The 19,935-nt window shown below is 30.9% G+C and overlaps 2 protein-coding genes across 2 annotated transcripts; both read right to left on the bottom strand.

Moving 5' to 3' along the window:
* Window positions 1-6: 6 nt before the first annotated feature.
* LOC139813492 (uncharacterized) lies at window positions 7-6,059 on the bottom strand. Its single transcript, XM_071779004.1, has 5 exons — window positions 6,006-6,059; window positions 5,149-5,535; window positions 4,629-4,797; window positions 2,140-2,495; window positions 7-1,882 (listed from the first exon to the last, which is right to left on the bottom strand). Exons 1-4 carry the CDS (start codon window positions 6,057-6,059, stop codon window positions 2,407-2,409), a joined length of 699 nt encoding a protein of 232 aa, XP_071635105.1. The 3' UTR covers window positions 7-1,882; window positions 2,140-2,406.
* Window positions 6,060-10,692: 4,633 nt separating this feature from the next.
* Window positions 10,693-17,751, bottom strand: LOC139813767 (aminopeptidase N-like). The gene is made up of 11 exons (XM_071779464.1): window positions 17,225-17,751; window positions 16,295-16,744; window positions 15,757-15,940; window positions 14,887-15,064; window positions 14,610-14,691; window positions 13,875-14,263; window positions 13,266-13,540; window positions 12,693-12,883; window positions 11,926-12,228; window positions 11,761-11,830; window positions 10,693-11,192 (listed from the first exon to the last, which is right to left on the bottom strand). The coding sequence occupies exons 1-11, from the start codon at window positions 17,728-17,730 to the stop codon at window positions 10,941-10,943; spliced, it is 2,880 nt and encodes a 959-aa protein (XP_071635565.1). The 5' UTR covers window positions 17,731-17,751; the 3' UTR covers window positions 10,693-10,940.
* Window positions 17,752-19,935: the final 2,184 nt, after the last annotated feature.

Genomic DNA, 19,935 nt, shown 5'->3' with positions numbered 1-19,935 from the left:
AGGAAATGTTAAAGGACCACGCACTAATTATATGAAAAAAGTGGCCACCGTTAAAATCGACGAAAACTACGGAAAACTGTAGTTTGTGTGATGCCGATGAAAAGTTCAAATCCGCACAACCCTCAAAATATATTAGTTTTTAAGCTACGAGCCTATAAAGGTAATATTGGTGGTATAAAACGTACACATATTATACATAGTATACCCACTCTTAAGGCTCAGTCACAATGAGAAAAATAAGGAATAAGATAAAGGAATAAGGAATAAAGGAATGTCGCATCTCACTTTAGTACACGTACATTAAAGTGAGATGCAACATGCCTTATTCCTTATTCCTTTATCTTATTCCTTATTTTTCTCATTGTGACTGAGCCCTTAGCGTTACCCAAGATGAACCAGCGTGGAGGTGGTGAGTGTCTGATCTCCTTTCTTGTTCTTGTTTTTATTTTTTTAATATTTTTTATTTATTATTTAATATTTTTTTATTATTTTATATTTTTTGTTTTTTTCTTTTTATCTCATAGTGTTTTTCTATTGTCTCAAACTCCTTGATTTGCCAATTGTCAAAATATGCTATAATTGATAGTTTTTTATACCACGAATATTACCTTTATTAGGCTCGTACTTTCTTTTTCTTTTTTCTTTCATTTTCTTTATAAAAAAGACAGGTTTCCTGCGAGACACGCCGTCGAATTTAGCACAAAATGTACAAATAACACGTTAAGCAACGTTTAGTTTGTTAACGCGCAGAGATATTTAATATTTCGTAATTTTATACTCGTTTGTTTTCTCTCCTCCGCCCCCTTGTTTCTTTCTCTCCTTTTTTCTTTTATTTATCCCTGAAGATTTTCGTACGCTCGTTACCTTGGCGAGAGCGTCCGTTTAATAGACTGCTCTCAAGTGTGAAAGGCATGGAAAATCGCGCAGTTCCCGCACAGTTTCACGACATGTGTATACATCAGTATAGCGTGCATGATATTTTCTACTTTTTACCGTTTAAGCCGCGCGCGAGCCGCATTAGTGTGGTAGTAGTATTAGAGAGATATATTTTTGTATGAAAACAATATAAATTTCGTTTCTGCTGTGAGATCTCATTGTATGAACATTCATTAATAAAGATTCGAGTTTTATCGATTCAGCCGCATTTTTATCGCTTTTTTTCGCATAAAAATTAATATATATGTATGTATATGTAAGAGCAATTGATGCTCATATGATTCGCACGCATGCAGAACTCACGCGTGCGAGTTATATATGAGCATCAATTGAGGACACATCTGTCTAGCACCAATCACCTTGAGTTCACGCCGTGCAAATTATCCGCACGATGTGCACGCGTCGTGAGCTCAATTTGCGGGCATTTTGTTATCTGGGTATTCACTTTATATTATGCTTTATACTATATATTTGCTCACTTTAATGATATAAATACATATTCAGAAGTTATTTAGGATAAAGAATACATAATAATCTTTGACATAGTGGAGCATTGTATACTGAAGCATTGTATACTGGATTATTGTATACTGGAGCTTTGTACATAGTTGTGTAGTTTCCCTCCGGCTCCGCCTTGAACCCGATAAAGTAATCCTCAAGTCTCTCTCCATCGTCCCAATCATTCGGATAATAATATAAATTGTCAATATAATGTGTCATATGGCGCACCGACAATCTCATTGGTTGCCGATAATTTCTCGTTACTTCTGTATGGATTTTGCACATAGGTAACGAAAGGTGGTTGAGATTCTACAGAAGTAGGTGTTGCCGCCGTATCGGCATATTGGTAAGGTTTCGGTGTCATTTCAGAGTAAAAAGGACGTTGTAATGTCTTGTCCTGATGGCTTGGCTCTGCCATGCTGATCATGTTCATATTTATGATTTCCTGTAACATACATAATGCATATATGCTTTATTATGTTATTTTTAATTTTATCAACATGTAATTATTTTTGTTGGTATTAATGGAGACAAATGCAAAGTTTCTGATAATATTTTAATTAAATTTTTAAATTTTAATTGAAAAATATTTGAGCATCCATATCGTTTCGGTCGTAATAATCCATTAAATTTCAATAGATCGGACAAAAATAAAATTTTTTAAGCACATAAAATGAATTATATTAAAGCTAGAATCTTTACCTGAGGCAAAGGCCTAATATATTGTGGTTTGTTCAGCAGCGTGTGAAGTTCTCTAAACCAATTTGGCGTTTCTTTCACAGTGTTGATTGTATAATACTGATTAATCATACTTTGCCATGTGTTGAGAAGGAGCCGGAGGGAAACTACACAACTATGTACAAAGCTCCAGTATACAATAATCCAGTATACAATGCTTCAGTATACAATGCTCCACTTTGTCAAGGATTATTATGTATTCTTTATCCAAAATAACTTCTGAATATGTATTTATATCATTAAAGTAATGTTGTATAAACCGAATGAACGTGGATTTGTTATGTAGTCATTCCTGATCTGACGGTTCTCCACACGCTTATCTGTAATTGAACAGTTTACATTCAAGCGAATTCGTACTAATATCGATACATTGGCCGGTATTCATAATCAGATCTTATTTCAAAACCGTCTTAAGTAATGTCTTAAGATAAAGAAAACTTAATCCGCCAGTGGTTAAAACAAAATCAATTATTTATTACTCGACTACCTGGTTTAAATTATATATAAGTGCACAACGTTTCGGCTCACGGTTAGAGCTCTTATCAAGTGCCGTCTTAAATATGAACATCGCGATGTAACACAATAAAAAATATATAAATTGGAAATTAGTCATAAAAACAGAGAGCGTTACCTAATTGTCAATAAGACTCGTCATATATTAGTCAAGACCTCCTTTCGTTCATGGGAATGTCCCAGCATTATCACAAAGCGCAAACTACGGGAAATTACTCATATAAAACCGATATACAGAGAAAGAGATGTGACAATCAATTCTTACGTGTCTTGAATATAAAAATTCCACCAACTAGCATCTTGAGTTTGAGACTCTCCGATAAGCGATGTTATGCGAGTGGAAGAACTCGGGAGACTGAACACTAACAAGGGAAAAGAATCAAGGAGTCAAAAGGTTGCCACAAGAAAGTAACAAAATAAACAATTAAACTGACGAGATGACGCCGTCATAAACTTCGTTTAGATTATCTGTATCTCTCTGAAGATTAATAATGTTGTTGTGTTTCTTTATAAAGAACATTTCAGCTATCTCTCTCTTTTTCGTATTACACTCCTTGTGTAAAATCTTAGGATCAGACCAATTAAAATTATGGTTATTGTGTAATCTGTGTTTACTTACAACTGAGTGATTGCTGAAATGCTTTTTAATATCATTACAATGCTCCTTGATTCTAGTCTCAAGATGTCTCTTAGTTTGCCCTATATAAGAAGCCTCACAGTCATCACATTCAATCTGATAAACAATGTTGGTTTCCCTATTCTTCATCAATCTATCCTTACTCCTTTTGATAACTGTGTTAAGCTTCTTCGGAATAGTGTATAATACACCGAGTCCGACATTTTTTAAGGTACGACGTATGCCCTCGCTTAAGCCCTTAATATACGGGATCGCTATATGTTTACGCGCGTCAAAAGAAACGTCTGAGAGATCGCCACTATCTTTTCTGTTCTTCAATTGCAATAATCTATTGTGTATCTGTTTATTCACTAACTTGGTCGGAAAACAATTATTTATAAAAATGTCTTTAACAATTTTGACATTTGTATGGTGGAACCGATCGTCAGATAACAAAACAGCACGGTCAACCAAGTTAGTAATGGTGTTTTTATATTTGTGTGGATGATTGGAGAAGTAATTTATATATCGTCCCGAAAAGGTCGGCTTTCTGTACCAGTTCGTAATTAGCCTCTCACCATCTCTTATGACTAATGTATCAAGAAAAGGTATAGAGTTATCAACCTCAGTTTCGAAGGTGAACTGTAAACGGGGGTGATAATTATTAAAGACGTCAAGCATCACATTGACCGCATTCTTCGGCACTATGGCAAAAATATCATCTACATACCGAAGGAAAACCCGAATCTCAAAATCATCATCATTAATCATCATCATTGATTGTCACATCTCTTTCTCTGTATATTGGTTTTATAATGAGTGATTTCCCGTAGTTTGCGCTTTGTGATAATGCTGGGACATTCCCATGAACGAAAGGAGGTCTTGACTAATATATGACGAGTCTTATTGACGATTAGGTAACGCTCTCTGTTTTTATGACTAATTTCCAATTTATATATTTTTTATTGTGTTACATCGCGATGTTCATATTTCAGACGGCACTTGATAAGGGCTCTAACCGTGAGCCGAAACGTTGTGCACTTATATATAATTTAAGCCAGGTAGTCGAGTAATAAATAATTGATTTTAATGTCTTAAGATGATAATACGGCTCTGTGATTGGTTAATGACATCTTAAGATTGTACTTAAGATGGTCTTAAATATAAGAACCGACTATGTGAATACCGGTTAATTGATTTTTTTACGTTTGTGTCTCATTGGAACTCGTATAAGAAAGAAGTTACACGACTTTTAAGATAAGCGGTGCATTTAGGTTATTATTTGAAGATGTCAAATTTTAATCTTGTTCTATGAAATATTTACCAGTAGTATCAGTAGGCTCATGTTCTGGAAGTAACGAGTCGATGGTTGTAGAATGCTTGGCGTCAGTTGAGGGCGACTTCGCGGCCACATCATTGTCATGTGCAACGACCTCAGATTTACTGGATTCAGTGCTTGCAGGATCCGATCTTTTCCTTCGGTTGTGTACCATCTGGAGAAATATTATTCTTATGAAATAGAAATATTCAGTAACTTACATGATCAATTTCTGTACAAAAACACGACAAATATTAGCGTTTGTGTTATATAATTAACTTTAACGAAAACTGTTTGTCAATAATACAGTGACGTACATATTTGTCGCATAAGCAAATTGCTAGGTGTTACATACAGGTGTTTTGAATTGAATATTACACTTAAAATTATCAAATTAAATAAAATTTGAACTTTCAATGAAATGATAGTAATATAAATAAAATATTGCGAATGTTAAGTTAATAAAACATTATACTTATACTTATACTATTTTCTCAGATCAAGTAATAGAATAATGAGCACTTACCAAAGATTGAGGATGGCCGACATATCCATACACCGAGGGCCGTACATATCCATGACCTCCTATTCTTGCGAAATGCACATGGTGTGACCTCGGTAAATAATGGTGGTACGGTGGACGATGTGGATAGCTTAACACATGCGAACGAGCATCGGCTTGATTCGATTCATAGGGATACACTGTTTGAACTCCCGGACGATATTGCGTCGATTCCTGGTCCGGTAATTGTTCCGCGCGATATTGTTCAATCGGAGACTGTGTCCAGTACTGCGGAGCAGACTGATCTTGCAAATAGCGTCGATTGCTATCGTATTGATGTTTATATCCGGGTTGAACGAGGACGTTGGCAAGTGAAATACTTGCTAGTGAGATTGTCATCACTGCTAAGAACTGAAAAAAAATAATTAAGGAAATTTTATGCAGATTGTTCTTGAATAGATATTCGATATGGCAGAAATTTGTTCCCTAAATTATTTATTTACTTAATAATTTAAAATTATTGGGAGAGAGATTACATATTTATGGATTTACTATGGAATATTATTTTATTAGTATAAAAATCGAATTAGAGGAAAAGTAAAATGCAGAAAAGAAATAAACGTTTTATTACGTATTGATTTTTACAAAATTTCTGTCTAACGGTGATGACATATGACTTTATTATTAAAATTTCTAATTCCAGAAATTAAAAACTCATAAAAATATTAAATAAATATAATATGTCATATATAACATATGTCAGAAAAGTTTACTCACTAATCCTCAGTGCGAAAACATCGTGTTGTTCTTACAGTTTCACTTGATGTGACTAACGCGATTCCTCAGTGGTTCTAACTTAAATAACCTGAAAAATCGCTGACGTTATGTTGAATTTTTCCGCATTCCATAATTTCGTCAGTTTGTACTTTGTACATTGTGAAATCGTTTCGAAGCAAAAATACGGACGTCATGAAATTTTTAAGAAAGTATGCGTTGTTCATGTACGCATTAACAATCGTTGCTGCAACAATTCGATTTGCGCGCGGACTTCCGTTTGTTGTAAAATCCACGATTACGAAACTCAGTAATGATATGCATATATGGAATGCACGAAATAGCACTTCCTCGAAAGTTCGTTGCACTACGGGGCCAGTGTACCCGCAGACGTGCCCTGATTATCGCATAAGTGGGTGGTTGGATGCTGAGACGTTGATCTAGAGCCTAGACTTCTCTCTCGCTGCGGGCCACTCTGAATATAAATATCGCTAAGCAATCTTTCGTCTGCGTTTTATTTTCCCGCATTATATTATAGCACGCGAAACTTGAAACCAGGAGGTAAATTCCTGAAGCGATTTCATAATTCCCAGGTATTAGTAATATCTATTAGCGATACGGTAATATCATGTTAAATTGCTAGTAATATTCGCGGCAACTTCAATATTTTTCAGAATCAAATATCATTTTTGTAATACGTATTGCTTAGTTTGTGCAAAGTTTTTTTTTTAAAGATAGAAAGTTAAAAATCAAAGGTTTTAGTTTGATAGTCCAACGAATTTGATATATTAATTTTACATCATTTTAGTTTCCTCGTGTTAATATGACTCTTCCTAAGTGTTAAGTGTGCGACAATTACATGTTTTTCCATAATATCATATCCGATTATAAAATCGTAAACGTTATATTATGAATTTTTCAAATTTTCTCTGTATCTCGACAAACCTATCGTAATTCGAATGATCACAATTATTTTGCAGAAACCAAAATGTATTTTTGTAAAATGACTTCATTATCAGAAGACGATTATACGTTCCATGAATAATCAAAACTCAATCTCTCCGCAATGCAATGTTTCCGCGAGGTTCACTCTTTGGTAGAGAAGTTTCTGCCGGGCGACAGGAAGAGCGCCGACCCCGCGCATCCGACCACCTCGGCGAAAAACGATCGGCTCATTCAGCTCATCATCAAAGGCATCTTGTACGAATCCTACGTAAATTAAAATTGCCGAGCGAAAGCTATCGGGTCGAAAGAGAGCGAACAGATGATTTTTGTCTCTTTATCTTTTTATTGTTTTATTTTATTAAAGGATAAAATTTGCCAAAATTATATCAAAATTAAAATTAAAATTACTTTTATTTTTTCTGTATACACGTAAACTATATAATTACTTGATAAAATTTTAAATTGTTTATTTATACATATATATTTATAATATTTACATATATTTATACATTTATTTTCATTTTTGATAGTATATATTTTATAATTTAACTTTGTTTCGTTTAGATTTTTAATTCCGTGCATTCTTTCTTATGTTATAGGTAGAGATGAGTTTCTCGAGGCTACTGGATGGGTCCGTGGGCCCCACACTCAGAAAGTATTCTTGTACACGTGACATTAATAAAGTACCAAATTCATAAGAATACGGGTACCTTCGGGCCCTTTCGTGTAAGATCGTGATTCTCGTAATATTCTCACATAGCCGAGAATATTTAATTTTAATTAATTGTGTCTTTTTTTTTAAACTCACCTTTTCCAATATGAGAATCTATATTCAAATTTATAAAAAAGCATAAATAAATATATTTAGTAGTATCGATAATATATTTAGTAGTTATAAATATATTTAGTAGTTATCGATCTAATAGTGATCCTCAAGTGTGCGCAACAGTGGACCATTAGTTTACTAGTTGCCAGTCCACATTAGGTGCCACTAGTTTTCACTGAAATTGAGACTAGTGTCACTATAGTGCATTTTTTCTAAATAACGACGTGAATAAAAATGGACCTGCACAGTTTTTAATAAGAACGATATATATGAACGATATGTATATATATATATATATATGTATATATTTCGTTCTTATAAAAAACTGTACAAGTCCATTTTTATTCTATATATTATATATATATATTGCGGCCAATCTGTAATTTAATAAAATTGTTTAAATAACGACAAATTCACCACTCATGGCGAGTAGAACATAAGAATTTAGAGATCACCAGTTATTGTTTCTTATTATATTATATGTATAATAATTATTTTGTTGAGAGTAGAAACAGAAATACATGCACTTCTTGCAAATATTATACTTACATACTGGAAAATAGAAATTTTAATAATTACGTAGATGTTTTTGTCGAGTTCTATGTGTTATAGATTGATAACGATGAAAGTAATAAGTAAAAGAAGGTAATAAGCAAAAGTAATAAATAAGGGCAGTGATAAATAACGTTTATGTTATAAGTATATTTTTAATATTTTCAATATTTACTTACGTGTTGTCTCCTTTTTGGTCTGTGTACAGAATTTTCATAAAGCCATTTTTTGGAAAATCACCCTTAGGAAAATTACCAACAAACTGCATTTTTAAAATGTAAATACCGCTCCACAATACTTCGTTGAAATGTAGCGTCAATATATTCGTTTCATTGTTATAAATATGTTCCTTCGGTTTATAGATTATAGTGCCGTTAATCAGCGTTGTCGCCGCTTTATTTATTTCTAATTCTTGCGAGTGTAAGCTTATTTTTGACGATGTGTAAGTAAAATATCGATGATAACACTGGTTTCACCGTGAAAAGTAGTGTTGCCTTTTTCGAGATGTGGGATCAAACTGATGTTATATATAACTGGTATTGTGTTGTTGGGTAAACGATGGATGATTTCTGAATCATCAGCGATACAGGAGATGGTGACTACGACCAATATATGATCGTTATGTAATAACAATTTTGGGAATTCCATGTATACTCGCTTTAGGTGTCTGTAATTTTTCGTTAAAAAGAAAAATAATAATGCAATGCAGTACAAGTTAATGAAATTTAATATTAATTTTTATACGAAAACGAAAGAATAGAGAAAAGAAAGAGAGAAGAAAGATAATTCCAACTTTTATCAAGAGGACTATATTATTTCGCCTTTTAAAATTGTTATTTCTATAACGTTTTATATATTTCTATATATATCTTCAACGAAAGATAAATAAATAATTATTATTGTTTTTTTAACTTACTTTGTATATTATACGTGCTGATTAAAATACAGTTCTGTGCAGCAGTTAATTATGCGTTGTCGTCACAAAAGTCGTTATTATCAGAGACAGATCAGCGAAAATGCCGTTTTGCCATCTCGAAAGATCACCGAATACTGGCTACAATGTCAATCTCTGATGTTTTGATAGATATGTCGCGTAAATACAGTGCCTCACGGAATAGACTCGTAATATTGTTACATATTTCTTTGTAAAAATTTGCGAATAAAAATATCCGCAGGAAGATCGTAGATCATAAATATGTGTTTGTTCATATGTTAATATTGAAAAGTCGTTTTCGTCAGTTGCACTTCTTTGAGTCAGATAATACATGAATAATATATTTATCATTAAATTCTGTAAGATCATGTCCATATAGTAGATGTATTTTACCAAATGTTGAATTTTTCCTTCTCGATAACATTGAGGTGCATATAGTTCCTGAGTTATAAACGATTGAAAATAAAAAGCTTATTAAAAATTAAGCTTATAATTAAAACAATTTTAATATACTTTTTCAAAAAATATATTTATAATGTATAAATTATAATCTTCAAATCATAGCTATTTGATTTCAGAAATTTACTATGAGGAATTAAAATTACAATTAGTCCAAGGTGTATTTTATAATTGTCAATTTTATATTAAATTTAGTATATTCAGCTAAAAAGTGTTATAAAAATATTTAAAGAAACACAGTAATGTAAAAATTATAAAGCACATACGTAATTTGCTACTAATCAAATGGCAATAAAATATATTTTATATATGTCACAAGAAATAAAAATTATATTAATCACTGAAATCATACTAATATTAATTTTTTTTAAAACATATTAATACAAACGATATATGTATACTTGATCTGAAATATATTATTTCGATATTTTAACGCTAATAGATTATGTATTAATTTAGATTCGTACGGTACAAGTAGTTTGAGCTAACTATAGTACATAAATATAAAGCATACACGGAGAAAAATAAATTTAATAAAAATCCGATAAATATGAAATCTGTGATTATAAAATATATACCTTGTCAAGTTGTGCCCTTTAGTATAAAGGTTGGAAATAAAGCCTTTCAATATTGCGATTGTAACATGAGTGATCTATAAAAGTGATACAAAATATTCATACTTGATACTTTATATATTCAAAAAAATTAATTATATAATGTAGACAAAAATATATGCAATAAATAAAATGATGAAAATGGGGATTGTAAATAATATTAAACTTTGAAGAATGAACAGAAATTTTTATTCTATACAGTAATAAATACTGTTTAAATAAAGTTTTTAGCACAATGCGACGTCATTATTTCATGTCTTTTATTCAAAGTCTAGCAACGATTATAATTATAATTATAATTAAAATTTAAGTACATTATTAGCAAATAATACTATTACATAATGTCTACAAAGTATTATAAATTTAATTTAAAAAATTTATCCGCATGAGCTCTATATCAAATGTAATAAAACTAAAGTGCGTTTATAAAAGATATTTTACGAAGAATATCAAACAGCATCAAATCTAATACTCTATAAATTATTTTTTAATTACAGAACAGTAATATGTCATATTATAACAGTATAACAATATAATATGACATATAAATATATTTAATTACAGAACAACATTGTCACAGAAAATTTTATCAATAGCTTCCAGACTATTAATAAAATACTAAGTATTATAAAAATATTAGAAATAATTAACAATGATTAAAAAATTATTTACAAAGCAGTAATAATAAATAAAAATAGTATTGTTTGAAAAATTATGCAGATAGGTCTTGATCCATCGTGATTGTAACAGACGCAACGTCTTGATTGATCAACCCACTATTGACGTCTTCTTCATCATAATCTAATTTTTGTAATTGATCAATTAAAGTTTGACTTTTTCCAAATCGTTTTGTAAAAATATCTACGGACGCTTTAAGTTTATTTCTACGCGTTTGTATCATAAATGTAACTCGTGCCAAAGCGTCTCGATCTTGATGGAAATATTTTCCCGCAAATGTGTTCACCTGAAACAGGTTAGTTGAGGATGTTTATCAATAATAAGTAGTAATTTATTCTTATACAACGATCTTATAAAGTATAATTTTTCATTTGACATAACACTAATAGTGCATGGTATGCATATAAATACATTTAATCCCTTAACTGTAGAAGTATATATATAAAATTGTCTTCTATTTGCAGAAAATATATACATTAACATCCACGAAAATCTATTATTTATTAAAGAAGGCATACATCACACATATACTTATATGTACATGTATATTAATATTCAGTACTCAATTATTATCAATTCACAACACAGTAATATTCTTAGATTTAATTACCATATTATAAAAATTTAGTTCTAAACCATGCGCTAGTATTTCTCAATTTCAAACACAGCTTTATAAGATACAAATATATAGCCCAAAAATATGAACAAAATAAATTATAAATATTAATTTAATTATGTAAAGTTGCATTAATCTATAATTCCAAACACGATGAACGTTTGATTTTAAGCGCGCTACAGTTAAAGGATTATCAATAGAAAAATATAAATATGAATTCTAGAATCATAAAATCTACCTTGGACAATTGTTCGTTAGAATAAACATTCTGATATACAGTATATAACGTTTGTGTTGCAGAAAGTAATCTGTAAGAACAAAATAATATATTTATATAATTAATGTATAAGATAAATTTATTTAAAAAAAATAGAATGTATATTTGTAAAGAGATATGTATTACCTGGGTTTTATATTATCAAAATTTGCTAATATGTAGTCAAGGACCAAATCGTTGCGTGCATGTTTTTCAAGAATTACATTGAAGATAAATACATGGTCCAGATCCTTAAATAATGTAGTATTCGATGCTGTAATATTCAAAAAGTTGATAATGATATCAGGATTTTCAGCACAATTCAAGTTTCTCAAAAGATCGTCATTAGGTGATGTTAGCACATATCGTTCCATCATTTTATCCCAAGTAGTCTTATTAGCTACCGCCAAACCAAAGCAGTACGTCCAATCTCTCCACCAGTATGGAATCCTAAAATACATATGTGTGTATGGAAAATCGAGGTACATGCATTTCATATAGCCGACGTTTTATTTTATCAAGTGTTTTATATTTTTTTCCGTTCTGTTAGGTAAATCTTATTTTGCAAAATTAAGTGTCTGTCGTGCGCTGTTCTGTCACTCTATATTTGCCACGTGACCATAAGACTACGTGTGAACACAGTGAATGAATAAATAAATGAAAGATGAATCCATCGATAACGTCTCTTGTTATTATATACAATACAATATTTTTACTTGTTTCGCATATTTATTTTATGTATTAAAACAAGAATAAAAATTAAGAAAAAACAATAAAGAGACTGTCTGATTTCGACGACTCGAAGAAATAAAAGGAATCGATTACATTCATATGCATACGTGCGCGCGCATACGCAAAACACACGCACAAATATAAAATATAAGATAATCATGACCACACATAAAACGAGTTACTTGTGAGTATCAGGATCCGCCAAATATTTGGTTAATTTAACGGCAGCGCTTCTTTTGCATTCCGCGTGACCGACGGTACATGCCCATTTCGTGGCCTCTAGCCTTAGTAACTTAGTGAGATCGTCATCATCAGGATTTTCTTCGTATCCCAAATGTTGAAGAACCCCATTAAAGTTTTGTACCATGTATAACTAGAAATCATGAGATAATATTGAATTTTATATTAGTTTGTTGGGGTACATGCGAAGTGACGTGATTCATATATACAATGTATGTATGTATATATTATATATATATATATATATATATATATATATATATATTTCGTTAGTAATTGTTGCCTTAATTGTTAAAACATTCACTAGAATTCACAAGGATTATTGGTGAGCTTGCGCCTAAGTTTCCCTAACGTCCATTCGTATTAATGTTAATTAAAACGTTTCCTACGATTGTGCGATTATAAAACCGACCGCGACAGACTTTATGACAAAGCGATGAATGTGTAAATGCAGAACTGGCCAAATTAAAGAGCCAAATATTTTTTTCATCTTTATAAAATCTGTTATTACATACCTTGAAACCTTTACTCTCTGGCAGTGAAAAGTACTTCTCATTCCGTTCTAATATTCGGAACATTGGACGCCATGCCACATAATCTCTCTCAAATGTGTAGTAAGCTATAAGATAATTGAATATGGAGCTTTCTAGTTGGTCTTCGAGCAAAAAGGCATATGCATCATCGATAATTTGAGCACGATTGAGAACGTGTATTTTCGTGTGTTCTTGAGAGCCCAAGAAAGGTATGATTCTTTCGTAAATTCCGGTATCGTAATAGACACGACAGTATGCTGTCGAATTATCCATTAAATTTATTATTAGATCTTTTTGTTTGAAATTATCAAGGTATATTTTCAAATACTGACATTTTGATTATTGTAATAAATCAATTTTATGTAATTTGCACCTTACAATTGTTACAAAAAAATGTACATTACCAATGTACTTCACCAATGAATTATCAATGTAATTCACCAATGTATCGAAGAATATTATAATTATATAAATTTTGAAGCTTCTTTTTAATAAAAAGATATATTAAGAACTTGAATATATTGTAAAACTTTTGTGTTGATGAAGCAAATAAGATAGATAAAAAAAGGCGTAAAATTTATTGATTTATACCAGTTTGTTGTAGATTGACGATAATCCAACCAAGAGTATTAATTGGCATTCTAAGAGTTTCGTCTGGCTTTAACCAAAAAACGGGCATAGTATTGGAAAAATTCCGACGGCTCTCGTCAGTGTAGGTTATGGGTATCCACCATTTATTATTGGTACCTTCAGTTGCGTGGAAACATTTTTGTGTTATTACTAGTTCACCAGTTTTGTAATTACCAGTTTCGTAATTCATCGTTACATTCAGCACAGGATAACGATTTTGGACTATCCACATATCCATCACTTCTTTTATTCCGATATTAAAATATCGATCTCTAGGGGGGTAAGAAGGTTCGTCTTTAGCACTTTGTATGGCCCTCCAGAAATCATCGGGAGTGACCGCCGAATATTGCCTAAATTTGAAATATGACATTGTCATTAGCTTATAACACATACGTCGTATGTATTTATTTACTATTAAAAAATCAAACGTGAGCATTAATGTACAATTTAATTAATACATATGTAGAAACTAAGAATATGATTTAAAACTAGCTTATCGTTAGTCAAATTATAATTAAGGAATAAAGTATGGTCTCTTCTAATCGAATAGCATTGGATATTGAACGCACAAGTTTATGTCTCTGATGTGACGTTTTATATTTTTCAACGTAAACGCAAGAAACATTATACTTATGATATTTAATATTGCGATATGTGATAACTATAATAGATTACATTGTACGCATTCATACTTACTTTGTAGCGAAATACTTGGCGATACCCTTTTGAAATATCTTGTCGCCCATTGCATGATGTAACATGCGCAATATAGCTGGAGCTACGATAAAATACACGCCATAAAATATATCGACTAATAATGCCTATAAAGTATATTTTATATACTTTTATACATAAAATATTGCGCAAAACGAAAATTTGTTGTCTATTCACTTTCTGTTCCACCTCTGTCTTCGTGCTATTCTACATTAAGCTAATCATGGACGATAATTTCATTTTATTTACATAATTGTACCTTTTTCACGAACTTGATCAACAAAGAGTTGGTTTAAGAGTTGGTTATCCAAGGTATCGTCATCATAAAGGTTCAATGTAACAGAACCCAATAAGCCAGCATCTCGATAGAGAGCATGGTGCATGGCTCCAGTAACGAACAAGTCCATTGACCGCGAATCTTTAAATCCAATTTGCAACTATAACAGAAAACAATCCTTTGATATGGCTGAATATAAAAATCCGAAGAAAAATTCGCATTTATAGGGATACAAACCTACCTGTACGCCACTTTTAATAACTTCGCTATTTTAATTTTTATTGTAATTTATTTATGTCAAATGTTAACCGTTTCACGTATATATAATTTTTTTTTAGAAGATTATACTTTAATTATTTTTTAAGATAATGTACATTACTGAATACAAAGATAAAATCAAGATATAAAAATTCTAGAAGTTAAATTTTTTTTGTTAAATATTTATTGTTATGGATGCAAAAAATAAAATACGTTTAAATTCTAATAAAACTATTACAATAATAATCATTGTATCGTCAAATATGAAAATAATGTTGAAACATAAAAGATTAAAAATAGTAAATTTTTAATATGAGCTTGGGAGAAGACAAGTACTGAGAACATAATATTCTCGAATTTTAATAGAAATTAGTATTAAATGTTTCGCTCTAGTTATTCGCGGAAAGAACAGCGTTACAATCTTTTTTATAATTCTAAATTAAAGAATTGTCATTAGTTATTTAGCTTTGTCCTGATACATTTTATAAGAATATAGAAATATTTAATGGATGTTATTTTGATCTTAGAGAATAAAGTGCATTTCCAACTTTTCTATTTAACGAGCAATTTATTGCATTAGTAATATTAAACAACCTTGTCGAGGAAATACGCCTGGAAATACACAGCAAATCCCTCATTTAACCACATGTCAGTCCACCATAATGGGGTGATGAAATTGCCGAACCACTGATGTGCGATTTCATATGCTACTAACGACGCCACTTCTTTTCTCCGAAATGTGGGATCTCTGCCTTCATCGTAGACAACTTTTGATTCGCTAAAAGGCAAAACATAATATAATATTCAAAATGTGATTATGCCTAGTTTTTTTTCATCGTTAGCATGCAGTCTAATGTGTTTGTTTATATATATATATATATATATATATATATATATCATTGAAAGAAAGGGTGACATTCACATCAATTAAATACGTTAATTTGTTTTAAAACAGCCTAAAAATGGAAATATATAAATGAAATTTAAATATCCATAAAATACACATGTGTTTTTTATCGTTTTTAATTATCAAAATTTGAATGCTATAAGTTATTCGTCAGTTCTAATAGCTTCATATTAATTTCTTTTATTCATGTACATATTAATAAATCTCTTTGGTTATCAATATTACCGGTAAATGATGATTCCCCAATCTCCCATCGAGGCGGTGTTATAATCTGGTATCATGACGTGATCTATTTTCGGTACCCCTTTGGTTCTATCGGTATATTTTTCCAAGAGCGGCGTGACCCGTTCGGCAATGCTCTGCACGAATCTTGCTGACGATGTCAAAGACGATCTGCACCACACATTAACGGACTGGTCCGTGTTATTAACGCGATCAAAATCTGATACAATCACAATTCCCACGTGATAAGCGGACACTAAATTAGTGCGGTCAAAGTGTGTCCATTTCATGTCATTTTCTACGTTGTACTGCTCTCGGATCGGCCAGTTTGACAATGCCATGTATTTCTGATGATGCATCACGGAGATATAGAATAAAGAATTTATCCCTGGCTCGTCCCAACATGGAAACATTCGTCTAGCTTTATTCGGCATGAAGTATGTTGCGGCCAACCTGTGATTTTAAACAATTTTATAAATAAGGACAAAAATACCACTCATAGCACAAACTTACCACTCATAGCGAGTGGGACACGAGAAGTTAAGGAACACTAGTTATTGTTTATATATTATTGTTTATATATTATATGTTTATTATATTGTATGTAATTATTATTTTGTTGAGAGTAGAAACAGAAATGTTGTACTCTGCTGTCGTTTCATTTTAAGCCAAAGTAAATATTCTTTTAAACGTTGCATGCACTTTTTGCAAATACTTTATCGTAAATATACTTACATACTAGAAAACGGTTTTAATAATAAAATGGATACACATTTTAAACTGTGTTTCGCCGTGCTTTATATATGTTGTAAGTCGATAACGATGAAAGTAGTAAATAAAAAAAGGTAATAAGTAAAAGTAACAAATAAATAAGGTAACAACAATAGCATTTACGTACGTACGTTACAAAGTATATTTTTAATATTTGCTTACGTCCTGTTATATTTTTTGTATTCTTCCTCGTCTGTGTACGGAATTTTTATAAAACCACCACCACCGAGCCCAAAAAGATCAGGCTGAGAGAAATTACCAGCAAACTTCATGTTCAGGATGTAAGATGTGCCGCGAAACAATTGCCGTTTGAAATGTAGCGATAATATATTCGTTTCATGGTCATAAGTATGTTCCGTCGGTTTATATGTTATTGTGTTGTTCATCAACGTTTTCGTCGTTAACGTTGTCGCCGTTTTATTTATTTCTAATCCTTGCGAGTGTAAGCTTATGTTAAACGAATCGCGAAAAATGGTGACAGTGACTCTGATTTCACCGTGAAAAGTATTGCTTTTTTCGAGATCCGGAATAATCAGACTAAGGTTATAATCAAATGGTCCTGAGTTGATGGGTAAACGATGTATTGGATTTGGATCATCAGCGACACACAAGTCCGTGACTGTAGCCAATATTAAACCGATATGTAATAACAATTTTGGGAATTCCATGTCAATACTCGTTTTAGGTTTCTGTAATTTTTCGTTAAAAAGAAAACAAATAATAATACAATGCAGTACAAGTTATTGAAATTTAATATTAATTTTTATAGAAAAATTGAAGGAACAGAGGAGAAAAGAATAGGAAAAACACAATTCCAACTTTTATCAAGGCGATTATGTACGACCTACTTCGCGGAAAATTATGAATATTTTTTTATAGAATATTGGATGTATATCTTGATGTGCTCGTAATTAATTTATTCTGTTATTCTTATATTTTCTTAGAATTAAGAGAAAATTATTTTATTCAGTTTTCGAGAAGAATTTTACGCATCTAACGCGACGTGTGTATATTTTTTATTTGGCTATATAGAATATTTCATTGGAAGTGAAAAACGTAAATATATTGTTATAATATGTAGAATTTGAATTATTTAGTTGTCGGTTATAGCAGTGTTGAATTCCTTTCGCTTATCATTTCTGTGCCTTGAATATACTTGAAGGAAAAAATATAGGAAATAATGCAAATTATTTCAAAGAACGAAAGTAATTAACGTTTTTTATCGCATGACCGTTAACTCTATTTATTTGTTAATAACAATAATAATCTCGTCTTTTGTTTAACATTTTTTTCTACGTTCGGAACGTTATGTGTATCAAAATCGTTTCGAAATTTATATTAAATTTTTCACTTTCCAGTTTTCATTATGCAGCAGCGATAAGAAACAAAATATGTCGACTGATTAAAAAAATACATTATTTAAAATGAAAATTTACTGCAATCCATGAGTATAAGTAATGTCGACGAAATAAAGTTAAATTTCATCGTGTATTATTGTCTGTCGAAATTACTTAAATTACGTTTTATATATTTCTTTGTATCTTCAACGAAATATAATACCTAATTAATTATTATTGCTCTTAATGACTTACCATGTGTATTACACTTGCATGCTGATTAAGCTCTTTGCAGCAATTAATTATGCGCTATCGCCACGAAAGCCGTTAATATGAAGGATAGTTCAGCGTCATTGCCGTTCGATCCGTCCGACTATCTCCAAAGAACACCGAATACTGACTAAAATATGGGAGCTCTCCAGCAAACGACACAAGTCGACACTAACGTCGTCCTATTTTTCTATTTTGCAATGAGTAACGAACAAAGCAAGACTTGTGTCGCTTGCTGGATTGCTCCTAATGTCAATCTTCGATGTTTTAATAGATACATATATGTCATGTAAATACACAGTGCCTCACGCAAATGTTCGACTCGTACCGTTACACATTTTTTTGAATATTTGTGTTTATATGTTAATTTTAAGAAGTCGTTTTCGTCAGTTAATGTGCTTCTTCGAATCACTTAGATAATACTTGTATAATACATTTATCGTTAAATACTAGCTGTAAGATCATGTCGATATAGATGTCTTTTATCAAATTTTGAACTAAGAATTTTTCGTTCTCGATAATAAACATCGAAACGCACAGAGTCCCTGAGTTATAAACGATTGAAAAGAAAGAAAAGCTTATTGAGAATTAAGCTTATAATTAAAACAGTTATAATACATTTTTTGAACAAATATATTTCAGAAATTATTTCAGAAATTCACACAAAGCTAATAAGAGAAATTGAATTTAGTCTAACGTATATATTATAATTGTACTATATAATTGCCAATTTTATAATAAATTTAATATATTCAGCTACAAAGTTATAAAAATATTTAAAGAAACACAGTAGAGTAAAAATTATAAAGCACATGCATAATTTACTACCACTCACAGATATGGCAAAAAATTATATGTTATACATATATGTCACAAGAATTTGAAATTGTGTTGATAACTGAAATTATTAATACAAACGGAATATGCTTGATCTGAAAGATTATTTCGCTATATTTTAACGGTAATATATTTATTTAGATTTGTATTATAAAAGTAGTTTTAGTTACTATAGTAAAGTATATACAGAGAGAAATAAATGTAATAAAAATCTGATAAATAAATAAAATTAATATATATGTGGATAATAAATGAAATATAAGATAAACCTTGTCTAGAGAGAGAGTTGCTTTTTAGTATAAATATTACAAAATATCTATACCTCGAGGTATAGATATTTTGTAATATTTATACTAAAAAGCAACTCTCTCTCTAGACAAGGTTTATCTTTATATTCCGAAAAATTAATAAATATATATAATATGTATA

Source organism: Temnothorax longispinosus, chromosome 5 (assembly GCF_030848805.1).
Source record: "Temnothorax longispinosus isolate EJ_2023e chromosome 5, Tlon_JGU_v1, whole genome shotgun sequence".
Lineage (NCBI taxonomy): Eukaryota > Metazoa > Arthropoda > Insecta > Hymenoptera > Formicidae > Temnothorax > Temnothorax longispinosus.
This window is presented reverse-complemented; position numbering and strand designations above follow the sequence as displayed.